At 39.4% G+C, this 12,682-nt stretch overlaps 1 protein-coding gene across 7 annotated transcripts in view; it reads left to right on the forward strand.

Annotated features, from left to right (window-relative positions):
- Positions 1-2,566: 2,566 nt before the first annotated feature.
- The window catches only part of GABRA6 (gamma-aminobutyric acid type A receptor subunit alpha6), a 31,487-nt gene continuing 21,371 nt past the window's right edge, over positions 2,567-12,682 (forward strand). The window contains exons 1-8 of one of the 7 annotated variants that reach the window (XM_078854029.1): positions 2,567-2,946; positions 3,163-3,281; positions 3,795-3,862; positions 5,312-5,532; positions 5,620-5,702; positions 6,891-7,034; positions 7,480-7,632; positions 12,406-12,665. In XM_078854029.1, coding sequence (XP_078710155.1) covers positions 2,909-2,946; positions 3,163-3,281; positions 3,795-3,862; positions 5,312-5,532; positions 5,620-5,702; positions 6,891-7,034; positions 7,480-7,632; positions 12,406-12,665 — 1,086 coding nt within the window. In that variant the 5' untranslated portion in view covers positions 2,567-2,908. Of the gene's footprint in view, positions 2,947-3,162; positions 3,282-3,794; positions 3,863-5,311; positions 5,533-5,619; positions 5,703-6,890; positions 7,035-7,479; positions 7,633-12,405; positions 12,666-12,682 lie in introns of those variants that run through there. The other 6 variants (XM_073355905.2, XM_073355904.2, XM_073355906.2 and 3 more) reach the window with 6 other exon arrangements.

Here is a 12,682-nt window from a genome sequence, read left to right on the forward strand (position 1 = left end):
CACTGTGTAATTTGAATTCTCTCTCTGTCAAATACTGAGATGTTTTTGACTGTCTACTCTGTCTCCATCCATAGCCTTCTCTTTGCCTTTACCTATCCTGGCCTGAAATAGAGAGACATGTGAAATTATGCCCAGTGAAATTTATCTCATAAGATTTTAATTAATTTAGTTTGCTCACATGTTGCATACAAATATTTCTGACCAAATAAGTGATCTAATAATTTTTCTATATGATGGACATACCTAAAACCAATTTTCCAAAAGTATGCACCAATTTGGGGTGTCTCAGTGTTGTGGGGACCAACATGGGGATGCCTTAGGCCTGATTTTCAAAAGTTAGCATCTGCAGCCCCCACCAAATTCCATCAGTCACGGGTGCTCAGGACTTCTGAAAACTCAGGCCCTAGGCATATGAAACTGATGCACCCAAAGTCAGCAGCCACACTGGAAGACATTGGTCTAACTGTGTTAATGAATTAAATATACTGAGGTAGTATACGATCTGTAGCAGTGATGGTCTCTTAAGGGGACCAAATGGAGTTTGGCTCCCGCAGAAAAATGGAGAGTTAATCGAGAAACCTGCTGGCAGCTCCTGCCATATGGACACAGCAGGATTGGATCAAGAAGCCAGACTACTAATCATGTCCAATTTCTGGAGAAAGCATTCTCCCCTTCATCTGACTCATGTCCTGACCCACGCTGAGTGGCCTTGTCCTTCCACTTTGTGCATTAAAAGCCTTGTTTTGAACTGGACTGAAGAGAACTCTATATTGCAGTACTTGATTTGGTTAATAAGAAAATGTGTGCTCTATTTAAGCAATAAGAACAAGGTGCAGGCATTTCTGGGGATTACTGAGTGACTGGGAGGAGCCAATGGCACTGCAGCACTGAACTATTAATCCCCAGGAAGTGCCTTGTCTTGAAGTAGCTGTTCTTATAAACTAAAAAAAGAAAGAGCCAAAATTGGGTTTATCTATTTTTTATGTGAGATATAGTTTCAGTTGATATGTACAAGGCCTTTCTGGAGAATTAATGCCCTCTCCTATAGCCATCATCTCAAGGTTCAATTCGTTTTATGATTTCTGTTTGAACACTCAGGGTGTGAGCAATCTGCGGAGGTGCTCTTGCTTTTATTTTGGAGCAACTGCTTTCTTTCCTTCTGCAGCCGGTGAAAAGATACTATTCCAGGAAGTGGTCCTGATGTAAGTCAGGGGATATAAGTAGCCCTGCAGTGACTATAACAAAGTCTCACAGCAGAGCCAAAAAAAATTGTTAAGACAGAGGTGTTTACATATTTAATACTAATGGAAGCATGTTTGCTAAAAATGGGTATTAGTGGTGTTTAAAGGCTAAATGCAGTTTTAATGTTCTGACTAAAGCTGTAGCGAACACACCAGCGAAATCAAGTGTATTAGAGAAATAGGGGGACCTTTCAAAGTGGTGGGCCTGGAATCCTGGTTAGCGATCCTGAGAGGGAATAAAACCCCATGGCATAGTCGCTTTGATTTTCTGATTTCTCTGTTCCATACAGTGAATCTCTTTAATACTTAATATACTTACTGTGATGTTTATAGGTTAGATAGACCCATTCTCACAAAATTTCATGCAAAAAGGTCTCTGAATGATAATAGATCATTAATTTTGTTAGCAATTATATAGTTTAGAGCATTTTTACCCTTTTTGGTTGACCCCAAAACTTCAAGGGGGGGACACACCTAATAAACAAATCAACTGGTGGACTACATATAATTAAAGAAAGATCTCTGCTGTGACATGAACATTCACCTCCACCAGCCTCATAGACTCACACTGCATTGGGTCTCTCAATGGGAACTTAAATATATTTGCTTACAGCCTCAGTGAAGGAAATGTATTTTAAACAACAAAATGTTACAAAGAATTAGTCTGCTTTGATCCAGTGACTTGTTTTCCCGCCTATTACTATTAGGAGACAACACATCTAGTTGTTTTATTTATAACAGGGCTAAATGCATGCATGCTAGCCATATCATTTAGTGGCTTTAGAAGAAGTAATAATATCACTGAAAGATAGGCCTGATCTTACTTTCCTTTAGAACTGGCTGTATTAACACAGTTATTGAAGAATGGGACCCTTAATGATCCAATCAGCAATACCTATCATTACAACATTAGCAATAAACCCTAGTATTTAAAATGGGATAGCACCAATCCTAGCAGAAGTAGCATGTTTCATAATGCTCTGGTTTAAAGTCTGTGTATAAATAGTTCCATGCAACCCCCCCAATAAAGACCAGTATTAAAAAAGAAAACCAGCTTTGAAGGGTGAACATATACATATTAATGGGGGATTCAAGAAACCTTATGATAGGTTGAAAGGCCTTGTCACAGTTAAATCTGTTGGGAAAGGTCAGAAAACAGCCTACTGGAAAATAGTAGATTTTTTTTTTTTAAGTTCTAATGATGCAGAAGCTGCATAATAATCTCTCTGTGAACCACAAAAATAATAAAAGCTGAGGCCATTTCTAACATAATCTCTATCAGCAAGATGCCAGCGCTTTTCCAGATTTCCTAACGGGTCCCTGCTAATTCCATGCCAAAACTAGCAGTGGATTTCTTCCTTTTAATCTCCCCTAATGCCTTATTCGATTATTGTCACTGCTCTCCGACCGTGCACCGTCCCTTCAAACTCTAATTCCCCAACTGAAACAGCCAGACGAGGCTGAACCGCGGTGTGGAAATCAAACCGCGCTCACACACACGCACAAAAGGGTGCGGAAGCAGAAGAGGGAGAAAACAACCAAGTCCAGCCGCACAACTGCACTTTTAGCTCATAAACCGCAGGGAGAGGGGGAAAGATGGGCTCTGGAACTTGCTCCAGTTGACTAGGCGGAAGGCTATCTGGGAGTCCTGGCCGCAGTGCTGAAGCATGGCTTGGCTGTTCTCTTGGATATGCATCGCTATCTGGTGAGTAAGCTCTTCAGCAATGCTAAAGACAATCAAAGACTAAGCAGCCCAACTCCCCTGCCCGGGGTCGAGTCAGTGGGGGAAAGAAGGTGGGTGGCGGGGTGTACGTTTCCTGGTGTTTCCCTGACGGCCCTGGCTAAAGAAAAGCAACCGTTGACTTTGCGCAGAAGGGGAAGGAGTGGCTGGATGATGGCATTGTTGGTGTGTTAATTGCAGTATAGACAAGGCGCTGGGGAGCCAGACTGATGAAGGGAAACTGTACTCTGAAAACATCACCCGAATTCTGGATAAGTTGTTGGATGGATATGACAACAGGCTCCGACCTGGATTTGGAGGTAGAGGAAACCCAGTATCTTTAACTGTAGCTCTCCCCTCCTCTTGTGTCCTATCTGTTGTTGCAAAGTAAATCGTTCTTAGAGATAGGGAAACAGGGCCATGCCCTGGATTCCTACCCTCTTCTCCTATGGAGAGTCACACCAGTGGAAGGTGTCCTCCCAGCCCGCGCCCCCCTTCCATATAGATGTGTCTCAAGTTTGCACCTGAATTACCCCTTCATAATGGAGCTGTTGACAGGAGAAACAATTGCTTTTGATTTACACAAAACCTTAGACATCCAGAAGCAGGAGGTCAACGTGAACAGCGGTCCCCGCGTGCACACCGTTTGGTTTGCAATGCACTCGGGAACAACTCTCTCAACTGCAGCTTTGCGGTGCCCCGGGGGGCCACGCTCCTGCCCGAGGCAAGTTGCTGTGTAGGTATGCGGGCTGTTGAGTGCAGTCCTGGCGGTAGCATACATCTCTGTACCTCGGCCCCTGGCAGTGCTCAGAGCTTGTTTGAATGTCCGCTAGGTGCTGTTACAGAAGTCAAAACGGATATCTATGTGACCAGCTTCGGCCCCGTGTCAGACGTGGAGATGGTAAGACTCATTCTACATTACATACCCCCGGGCCCCAGGAACGGTTCCCTTTTTGGCATTCTCGCCACACAAACCCTGGGATCTTTCCAGCACGGGAGCTTCGCTTGTCCCTGGCCCTGGTCTTGTTTTTCAGGATTCATTACGGTGGCATCTGAGTGGACTGTCATTAGAGCAGATTACTAGGTTTAATCTTCTTGACAATCTCTGTCTCTGAGGGACCGAGCAGAGAGCATTTTACTGTTGGGTTGCATATAGCTAGTTCCACAATCGTGTCAACCTAACGGGCCGTGCAATTTCGGCAGCACGTGCAAGGAAAATTTGAGAGGAATGTGTTGCCAGTAAGTTTGTTTCCCAAGCTAAAGCGACGAGAGCAATTGTTGATTTGCTGAGCGTTGAATGAAAGGAAGGATTGGTTAAAGATGCATAAGCACCGTTAAGAAGATTGTAGGCATATGTGCCACAATGCATATCTTTACAGCAGGGCTGCGTGTTAGGAAACAGTAAAATAAAGACATGAGTAATTCAGGAAGACTGATGAGCTCAATCTTTTCCTTTTCTCAGTAGAGCAGTGGAAGCTATAAGGCGTGGCACCCGAATACAGGTAGCTGCAGACCCCCATAAAAGTTATTCGTTTACACCAACGTGCATAGAAACCAATAGCAAGAGTTTAAACCATCGAAACTAAACCATTTTCCATGCTCCCCAAATAATCATGAAGCATATTTTCATTCTAGAAATGGTGTTCGCTCTCCAGCTATGAGTCACAGTGGCTGTATGTTGTCTAACTTGGGTGGTTACTGTTAGGTGTCTATATTTGGGCTTCTGAGTAACTTATTTAGGTGCTTAAATATGGATTTAGGAGACTAACTTTAGACACACCTACTTGAAAAGTTTGGACATGAACATTAGAAAAAAGTTTTTGCAAACATTAATTTGCAGTAGTACTATGAAGTAACTTGACAAGCTGTGTAATCACACTATAATGAATATGTATAAGATTTTTGTAGCAAATATGCAAAATAATTTGCATAAGAGATATTTAGGGTGTCTTTTTTGTTCACTGTCACTAAGTACTGAGAGTTTATTTTAGCAGTTATAAAGCATATAAAATGAGACATTTGTATCTCCTTATAATTGCAGTTGTTTGAATTATATATATAAATAAATTATATACATAAATGTTTTGTGAGAGCAAAATGAACTTTCTTTGTATTCATATCAAATTATCTGTTCAGTGATTAATTTGCAGCTCTTTATTAAAATAGTAAGAAAATAGGATATTTTTTCTCATAGACTGGCTTTTTTTTTTTTTAGCAACTACTTGATAATAGGATTAACACGATTAAGCAGCGGTGAATGAAATGTGGTTACCATGTGTGTTGTCTTCCACTGAGTTATAGTAGGTCAGTACTGTTGGCCACGACCTATGATTGATTTGTTTTCCTGTAGGAATACACAATGGATGTTTTCTTTCGGCAGACATGGACTGATGAGAGGTTGAAGTTTAGTGGGCCAACTGAAATTCTTAGATTGAACAATTTAATGGTCAGTAAGATCTGGACACCAGATACCTTTTTTAGAAATGGAAAAAAGTCGATTGCTCATAATATGACAACTCCTAACAAACTTTTCAGAATTATGCAGAATGGAACTATTCTTTATACGATGAGGTAAGATGCTACTGTGCTGTTTCCCGTTCAACTTGTTTTCTTCAGCTAATGAAGGAACTGAGTACAATTTATTTTAATGTATTTTAGACTGACCATTAATGCTGATTGTCCCATGCGGCTGGTAAACTTCCCTATGGATGGGCATGCTTGTCCATTGAAGTTTGGGAGCTGTAAGTTTTGTAAAAGTTTCGGACTTTTTAATATATATCCATATTTGAACAACAGGATGTAGGGCCCGTTAGTGACTTTAAGAACTTGAAAATGGGGTCTTAGGGCAGTCCTTAATGGGAGATAACTAACTATAGGCCCATATTCCACAACAGAATCTGCTCATGCATACCACTAGGACCAGGGCTTTGCATAGTCAGAGGAATCCAGGCTAGTGGATCTCATTGCAAGCTCATGGCTATCAATTGAATTGTTTTTTGTTATTCTGACACAGCCAAGTCTATACTGGTACCTTTTAAACAAATCTATTGTTTTAGCAGTGAAGAAAGATTATCATTACATGCCCTCACTAATTAAAGAAACTGGTATATTTTGAATGAAGAAATATGCTGAAATGACCACTTGCAATCAACAGACTTTCTGCCCTCAGCTGGAGGGAACCACCCCTCCACTGTGGGCAATAGCAGAGTAAGTGAGATAACTCTCAGGGCCCTGACAGTCTCAGAGAACCACATGTGGCAGATACACATCAAGAGGGGGCTTATGCAGGGAAAGGGGGAACCATCATCCCAGGGAGCCATAGTGATTGCTTATGTTTATTAATAAGGCCCTTTAATGGTAGGTAGATGGGTGGTGGTTGTAGTCTATATAGAAAAGGGGGAAAACAAATACAAAGGCCACGGGTACAGAGTCACCTTTTATTTATTGAGGGAAACAAGACAAATATTAAGGGAGCACAACGCATTATGAGTTGATAGGGAATTTTAAAATTAGAATAAAAAAGAACCTTAACATAATTCAAAACCCTCAAGCTGAGGCATGTTCTTAGGCTATGTTATGGGTTCTCAACCGGGGCATGACTACCGTCTACCCTTCTTATGCTGCTAAATGGGAGAAAAGGGTCCTGTGTAGATGCTAGCTACATGGGAGCCAGGGTGGAAGAGGAAGGTTGAGAAGGAGAAGTTATTTACCCTCATCCTTCCTCTCCCCCGTCCTATTTGTTATGCTCAGGAGCTGAATCTTAATTAGAATTGAATTTTAATTAGATTAGAAAGAGCTTGTAATGGTAGGGACCAAGTCTCCTTGTTTGGACAACACCTACCATAGTGGGGCCATCGTATTTATTTTGGCCATTAGGCACTACTGTAATATAATTAATACTATCGATTCTTTCCTCCATGATACCCCAGACGCCTATCCAAAAAGTGAAATCATTTACACATGGAAAAAAGGACCTCTATATTCAGTAGAAGTACCACAAGAATCTTCCAGTCTCCTCCAGTATGATCTTATAGGACAAACAGTGTCTAGTGAAACAATTAAATCTAACACAGGTAAGACATAGCCTCATGTAGAATTGACACATTATAAAAGACTCATTGGAAACCAACTAAATTGCTCTCGTTTTTATCTCTTAACTGTTTACTCTTCTCCCCCTAACTAAAATTGCTGAAAAGTTTCGTTTGTTTCCTGCAAAAGACTGATTTTCAACATATTGCTCATGGGTGGGCAAAGTTTAATGCAACTTCCAGGAACGCTGCTTTTTCAGTAGCAGAATAACATATCAAAGTAATAACTGATTCACCTTTTCCCTTTATCTCAGTTGATTCACTTTAGCTTCTATTGATCGGCTAAACTTTACCGTATAGTAGGAGGCCCATTATTCACCACTGCTTTCCTCAAAACACAGCATATTAATTTAAGACATTCCAAGGTTTACTCCAGTAACATTCTTTCATATATTGCCAAAATAATGCTGACATACTTGTCTCCTAACAGGTGAATACGTAATAATGACAGTTTATTTCCACTTGCAAAGGAAGATGGGCTACTTCATGATACAGATTTATACTCCCTGCATTATGACAGTCATTCTTTCTCAGGTGTCTTTCTGGATTAATAAGGAGTCTGTTCCAGCTAGAACAGTTTTTGGTATGCTGTGTTAAAGTCTCTGCAACAGCTCATGTCATCATTCCATTTATTCATCGCCTTTCATTGCTTGTTTGTTGCAGGTGAATATTCACTTCAGCTGCTCTATTTTCATCTGCAAAGGAAAATAGGCTACTATCTCATTCAGATATATATTCCATGCACCATGACTGTAGTCCTGTCTCAAGTTGTGTTTTGGATCAACAAAGAATCTGTTCCAGCAAGAACTGTGGCTGGTATTAATGTTTTTACCATGAAATTAATTCGTTGTATTGAATCCACAGTATTGAACAGCTACTGTAGTGTGATGGAAATTTGTTTTTAAGTAGAGAAAGAAAAAGCTAATGGATCCCAGGGAACAAAAATAAATAATTATATTGAAACCAAATCAATAATGTTAAAAAAATCCTACTGGGAACATAATTCTGTTCTCATAAAATTTACATCGTCAGTTTTGACTATTTCTGCTGTGTAATGTCCATAGACATTCTAGGCATATGTGCACGGAGAATTTCAGAGTTAAGATCCACCATTCAGATTTGAGAAAAGACGTTTTCCCTTGATTTGTGTTCTGTTAAAGCCAATACTTAGATTCAAAGAAAGGTTTACCTATAAAATTAATGAAAAGTAAATGTATAGTGTTAAATTGGAGAAGTCTATGAAAAGTTATGTTAAAAGAGTGACAAAATGCAAACAGAAACCCCATCACAAGCTCTCTTCTCTGCCTGTCTCTCATGACACTGGGCCTCCCTCTCTCCAATGACTTGGGTTAATGGGTGGACTATCAAGTTGTATATTTTGGATTCTCATGTCTCATTTATATATATTGGCTTTTGTAACTCAGACTCTTCTGTTTACTTCATTCTTAATTTTGGACCTGTACTATGCCCATCAACATCAAAGACAAAACTTCTACCAACCAAATGGTTGAGAAGGACTGGAGTATACTTAGAGCTGGACAAAAAATTCTCATCAAAAATATTTACAGCGAAAAATGGAGAAAAATTGTAAATTTTAATGCGTTTTTCCCCAGATCATTTTTCAACCAGCTCTAGGTATATTATTGTAAGTTCCTTGGAGCCCAGTCCTGTAGTCTTTGTATAGACCAAACTCCTGTATTTGCCTTTTATACTAAGACTGCAGGATCTAGGGTCATATTTTCAAAAATTTTGGTTGCCCAACTTCAGGGGAGAGGAGGATTGTTTTTTATGGTTCTCACTTAACTGCAATGGAACTATTAATATACGTACAGCTACTTATGTGCATGTTAGAGCCAATGGACACCTTGAGCCCAATTTTTAGAAGGGCCAAGCGCACACAACTTTCATTGACTTGAAATAGAGTTGTGCGTGCTTGTTCATTCTTACAACCCTAACTGCAGTTGGGCACCCTAAAACACAAAAACGTGAAACCCAAAATTAGAGGCCACTTTTGAAAGTTTGGAGATTAATTTTTATTTTCTTAAGCATTCAGACAGAACTGTAAAGAATAATCATGTACTGGGATGAGTTGATATAATAGATTATAAAGGTTGAGTTGATATAATAGATTATAAAGTGCTTTATTGCTGTTGAAGTGCATTGTGTATAGAACAAATGTGGGCTGACAATCTGACATCATAATACATAGTAATAACTCCCAGTACTGTGTTGTTCATGGAACAGTTACAGATGATCAGAAACATATCATGGCATATTTGGTGAAATGTATACTCTTCACCTGACAGGCTGAATGGATGATTTGGAACTGCTCAGTCTATTGGGTAAATAGGTCTTCAGACTGATTTTTTTAAAAAAATATTTACAAACATCTGAAATGACAGCTCTTATGAGCTATTTCAGGCTGACGAGTAAATACAGAATTAGGAGCAGAGGAATATTCTTAGAAAACACAGTAAATGAAAATGCCATTGCCAGTTTTGCTGAAAATTAGTAATACCAAGACTGACACCTTGTATAAAAAAACCCACCAAGTCCATCACTCCTTATTCAGGGCATTCAGTCCAATGACTATACTGAAAGTTTCAGCAGAGTAAGGACTGAAGGATTTATCCCCATTACAGTGTGAATCTGCAGTCTTTATTCAGACAAAACTGCCTTGACTCCAGAGAGTTTCACCTGCAAAATGATTGTGGGGTCCGTTCCTTACTACCTAGAGCAAATTTTCAGGCCCAGTGACAAATCAGAGGTTTAAAATGGAAGGCCTGACATCCCATTATGTATAACATTGGAAAACACTTATGTTATAATTAGTATTTAAGTGAATTTGACTAGAAAAGTCATCTGAATTTCTCCAAATTAAAGGTTTAAAGAGGGGGAAAGGAGAAATTAATGATGGGAGATTAAAGCTAGTTTTCTAAAACCAGTTCCAATATTATATAAATGGGACAACATTGTAAGCAGATTGAATCCCTCAAAAAGGGGTGCAAGATTACAGTCTACAAATATAAGGAATGCTGTGAGCCCAAGATGAAGAAGCAGGAGTCATAAAGATCTGCTTGCTAGAACCCTCTGAAAGAAACAGTGTGGTAGGCAGAACCATCTCAGGTACAGTAGTACTCCTTTGTACTGCTATGTACTCAAAAAGGGCCGTGCATTCCCAATATGCATTTCCCTATATATGTGTTACTCCTGCCCTGGAGTGGAATAAAGAACATGGGTATTTCTAAGTTATCCTTTAGCTCACACCCACTCTGTTCTTGGTGTCACCACTTCATCCAGATGCCATGTCTGTCTCAGAGTCCTCACAAAGAGTCCCCTCTATATGAATTTTAGCTGATAGGTTCAGGATGGAAAATTTTATGCACAGATAGATATGATCACCTTTCTCTTGTTTTTGTATCACACTGGTAGCCAGAATTTGACTGTTGATCTAGCATATTCATTGAAATCTCAGATGTGGAAAGATTCTTAAAGCAAAATTATATTGTGAAAGTAGTGAAATAAAATGAATTTTTACACAGTTATGTTAACCAATCTCTCTTAAAACTTACTGAGAAATATTCAAAATTAGAGCCAAAAATAAGCAAATATCAATTGTACAATTTTTTTCAACTGTATTTTAGCATTCTGCTAGATAAAGCAAATTTTGTCAATCCAGAGCATTTCAAGAAAATCACCTTCTAAAATCATTCAGCCCTCACTGATAGGAATCTTTCAGATTCCTAATATCTAAATTCCAGTAGTTATAAGTATTTATACAGACACTGAATCCATCATTACATTACTAAATATTGCTAAATAGCACATGACCATGTTCTAATCTCATCATACGTAATCTTGAAAAGTTCATTTGTGTGCACATGTGAGACATGGACTTTTGGCATTGAATTATACCTCAGGCTTATGTATACTCCTGTTATAAAAATGTCTGCCAGATTTGGGGGATGAGAGATACTATTTTTTTTTTAAATCTTCTACTTGCATTTTATTAAAAACGTGTTAGGTTATGACATTGGAACAGTGGTACTCAACTGCAGATAGTTGACAAGCTGCAGCTTGAGAGAGAGTTGCAGAGAGAACCTAAAATAATCAACTCACATAGTCCAGAAGCTGCAGTGAGATGTTACATCAGTATGTGATGACACTGCATTCTCATTGCTCAGCATCATTCATAGCATACTGATGATCAATACAACGTACCATAACATTTTCTACCTTCCCACCCACCCTTTCCTGACCACTGGGAGGAGAGAAGCAGTGTTCTGCAATCTATTTATTTCAATATATGCTATCCCCAGACCCACCTGCCACAGTAAAGAGTGAACATTGATTTTGGAAACTTGCATGCCATGAAATCTCTTTGTTCTATCAGGCATCTGTGGGGAATATGTGAGTGATCAACCCATTCTCACTTCAAATAGGAAGAATGAGTAGAAGGTTAATCAGGCATATGTATGCCATAAGACATGGAAAACATAATGTGGGTCAAGAGACAGAGGTTCAGACTTGTTCTGTTGGAACAAATGTGGACCTTAAAGGTTATGGTGTTTTCCACACCTACAAGTCTCTAGGAATATGCAAACTGGGGGGTCCTCATAAATGTATGAAATATCTTAGTGAATCTTACAAACACTTTGATCAAATTAGGCAGTAATTTTTTTTCCACAAAGAAATAAAAATGCTGCATATGGGACTATTCCTCAGACACATCCTGTTCTTATCTAAAAGTTCTCAGGGTTCTAGCATGCCACTGGTCTTCATGCAGAATTCCCATGAATTCTGTATGACATCTTATGTTCATCTAATGTAACCTCAAAGGTGGTGGGGAGGAGGGAGAAGGATGCTGACATTACATGTCACTAAATTATAGTATTTTAACCTGGATTACAGCAATAGATGGTGCTCACTAACCTATAGATAAAATAGGTTTTTGAAATCTGAGCGCTTCCCTTCTTATAGGGGAATTGCCATGTGTGGTCCTCATGTCATTCCTGCAAATACCTTCTCTAGAAAGTGGTGCTTCCAGGCATGTTATGTCCATGTTTTAGCATCATTCTAGAAAGAATCCCTACTCAGTAGCTGGGTATCTAAACTTTACATTTGTGTACCATTTTCAAATAAGACATACAGTCCAGGGTGGCTTATTCACTATGATTAGATATACAAATATGAACTATTTGAAGCACAAGGAGTACTTTGCAATCTGTTAATCAGATGAGAGGGAGCACAGTAATGAAACAACAGGAAGTGTAATCTACAGATGTATAACAATTTGTAAGCAATATGGATATAAGCAAAATCCTAATACCTTGATTTTCATTCTGTTATTTTAAAGGGATTACGACAGTTCTAACAATGACCACTTTAAGCATCAGTGCCCGCCACTCTTTGCCCAAGGTGTCTTATGCTACTGCCATGGATTGGTTCATAGCTGTGTGCTTTGCCTTTGTCTTCTCTGCACTTATCGAGTTTGCAGCTGTCAACTACTTTACCAACCTGCAGACTCAGAGAGCAATGAGGAAGGCAGCCCGGGCAGCAGCACTAACAGCAGTACTAGCCGCAGCAACTGTACCGGCAGAGGACGAGACGGTCTCGGTAATTGCTCATTTTTC

The sequence above is a fragment of the Lepidochelys kempii genome, chromosome 8 (genome assembly GCF_965140285.1).
Source record: "Lepidochelys kempii isolate rLepKem1 chromosome 8, rLepKem1.hap1, whole genome shotgun sequence".
In the NCBI taxonomy this organism is placed as follows: domain Eukaryota; kingdom Metazoa; phylum Chordata; order Testudines; family Cheloniidae; genus Lepidochelys; species Lepidochelys kempii.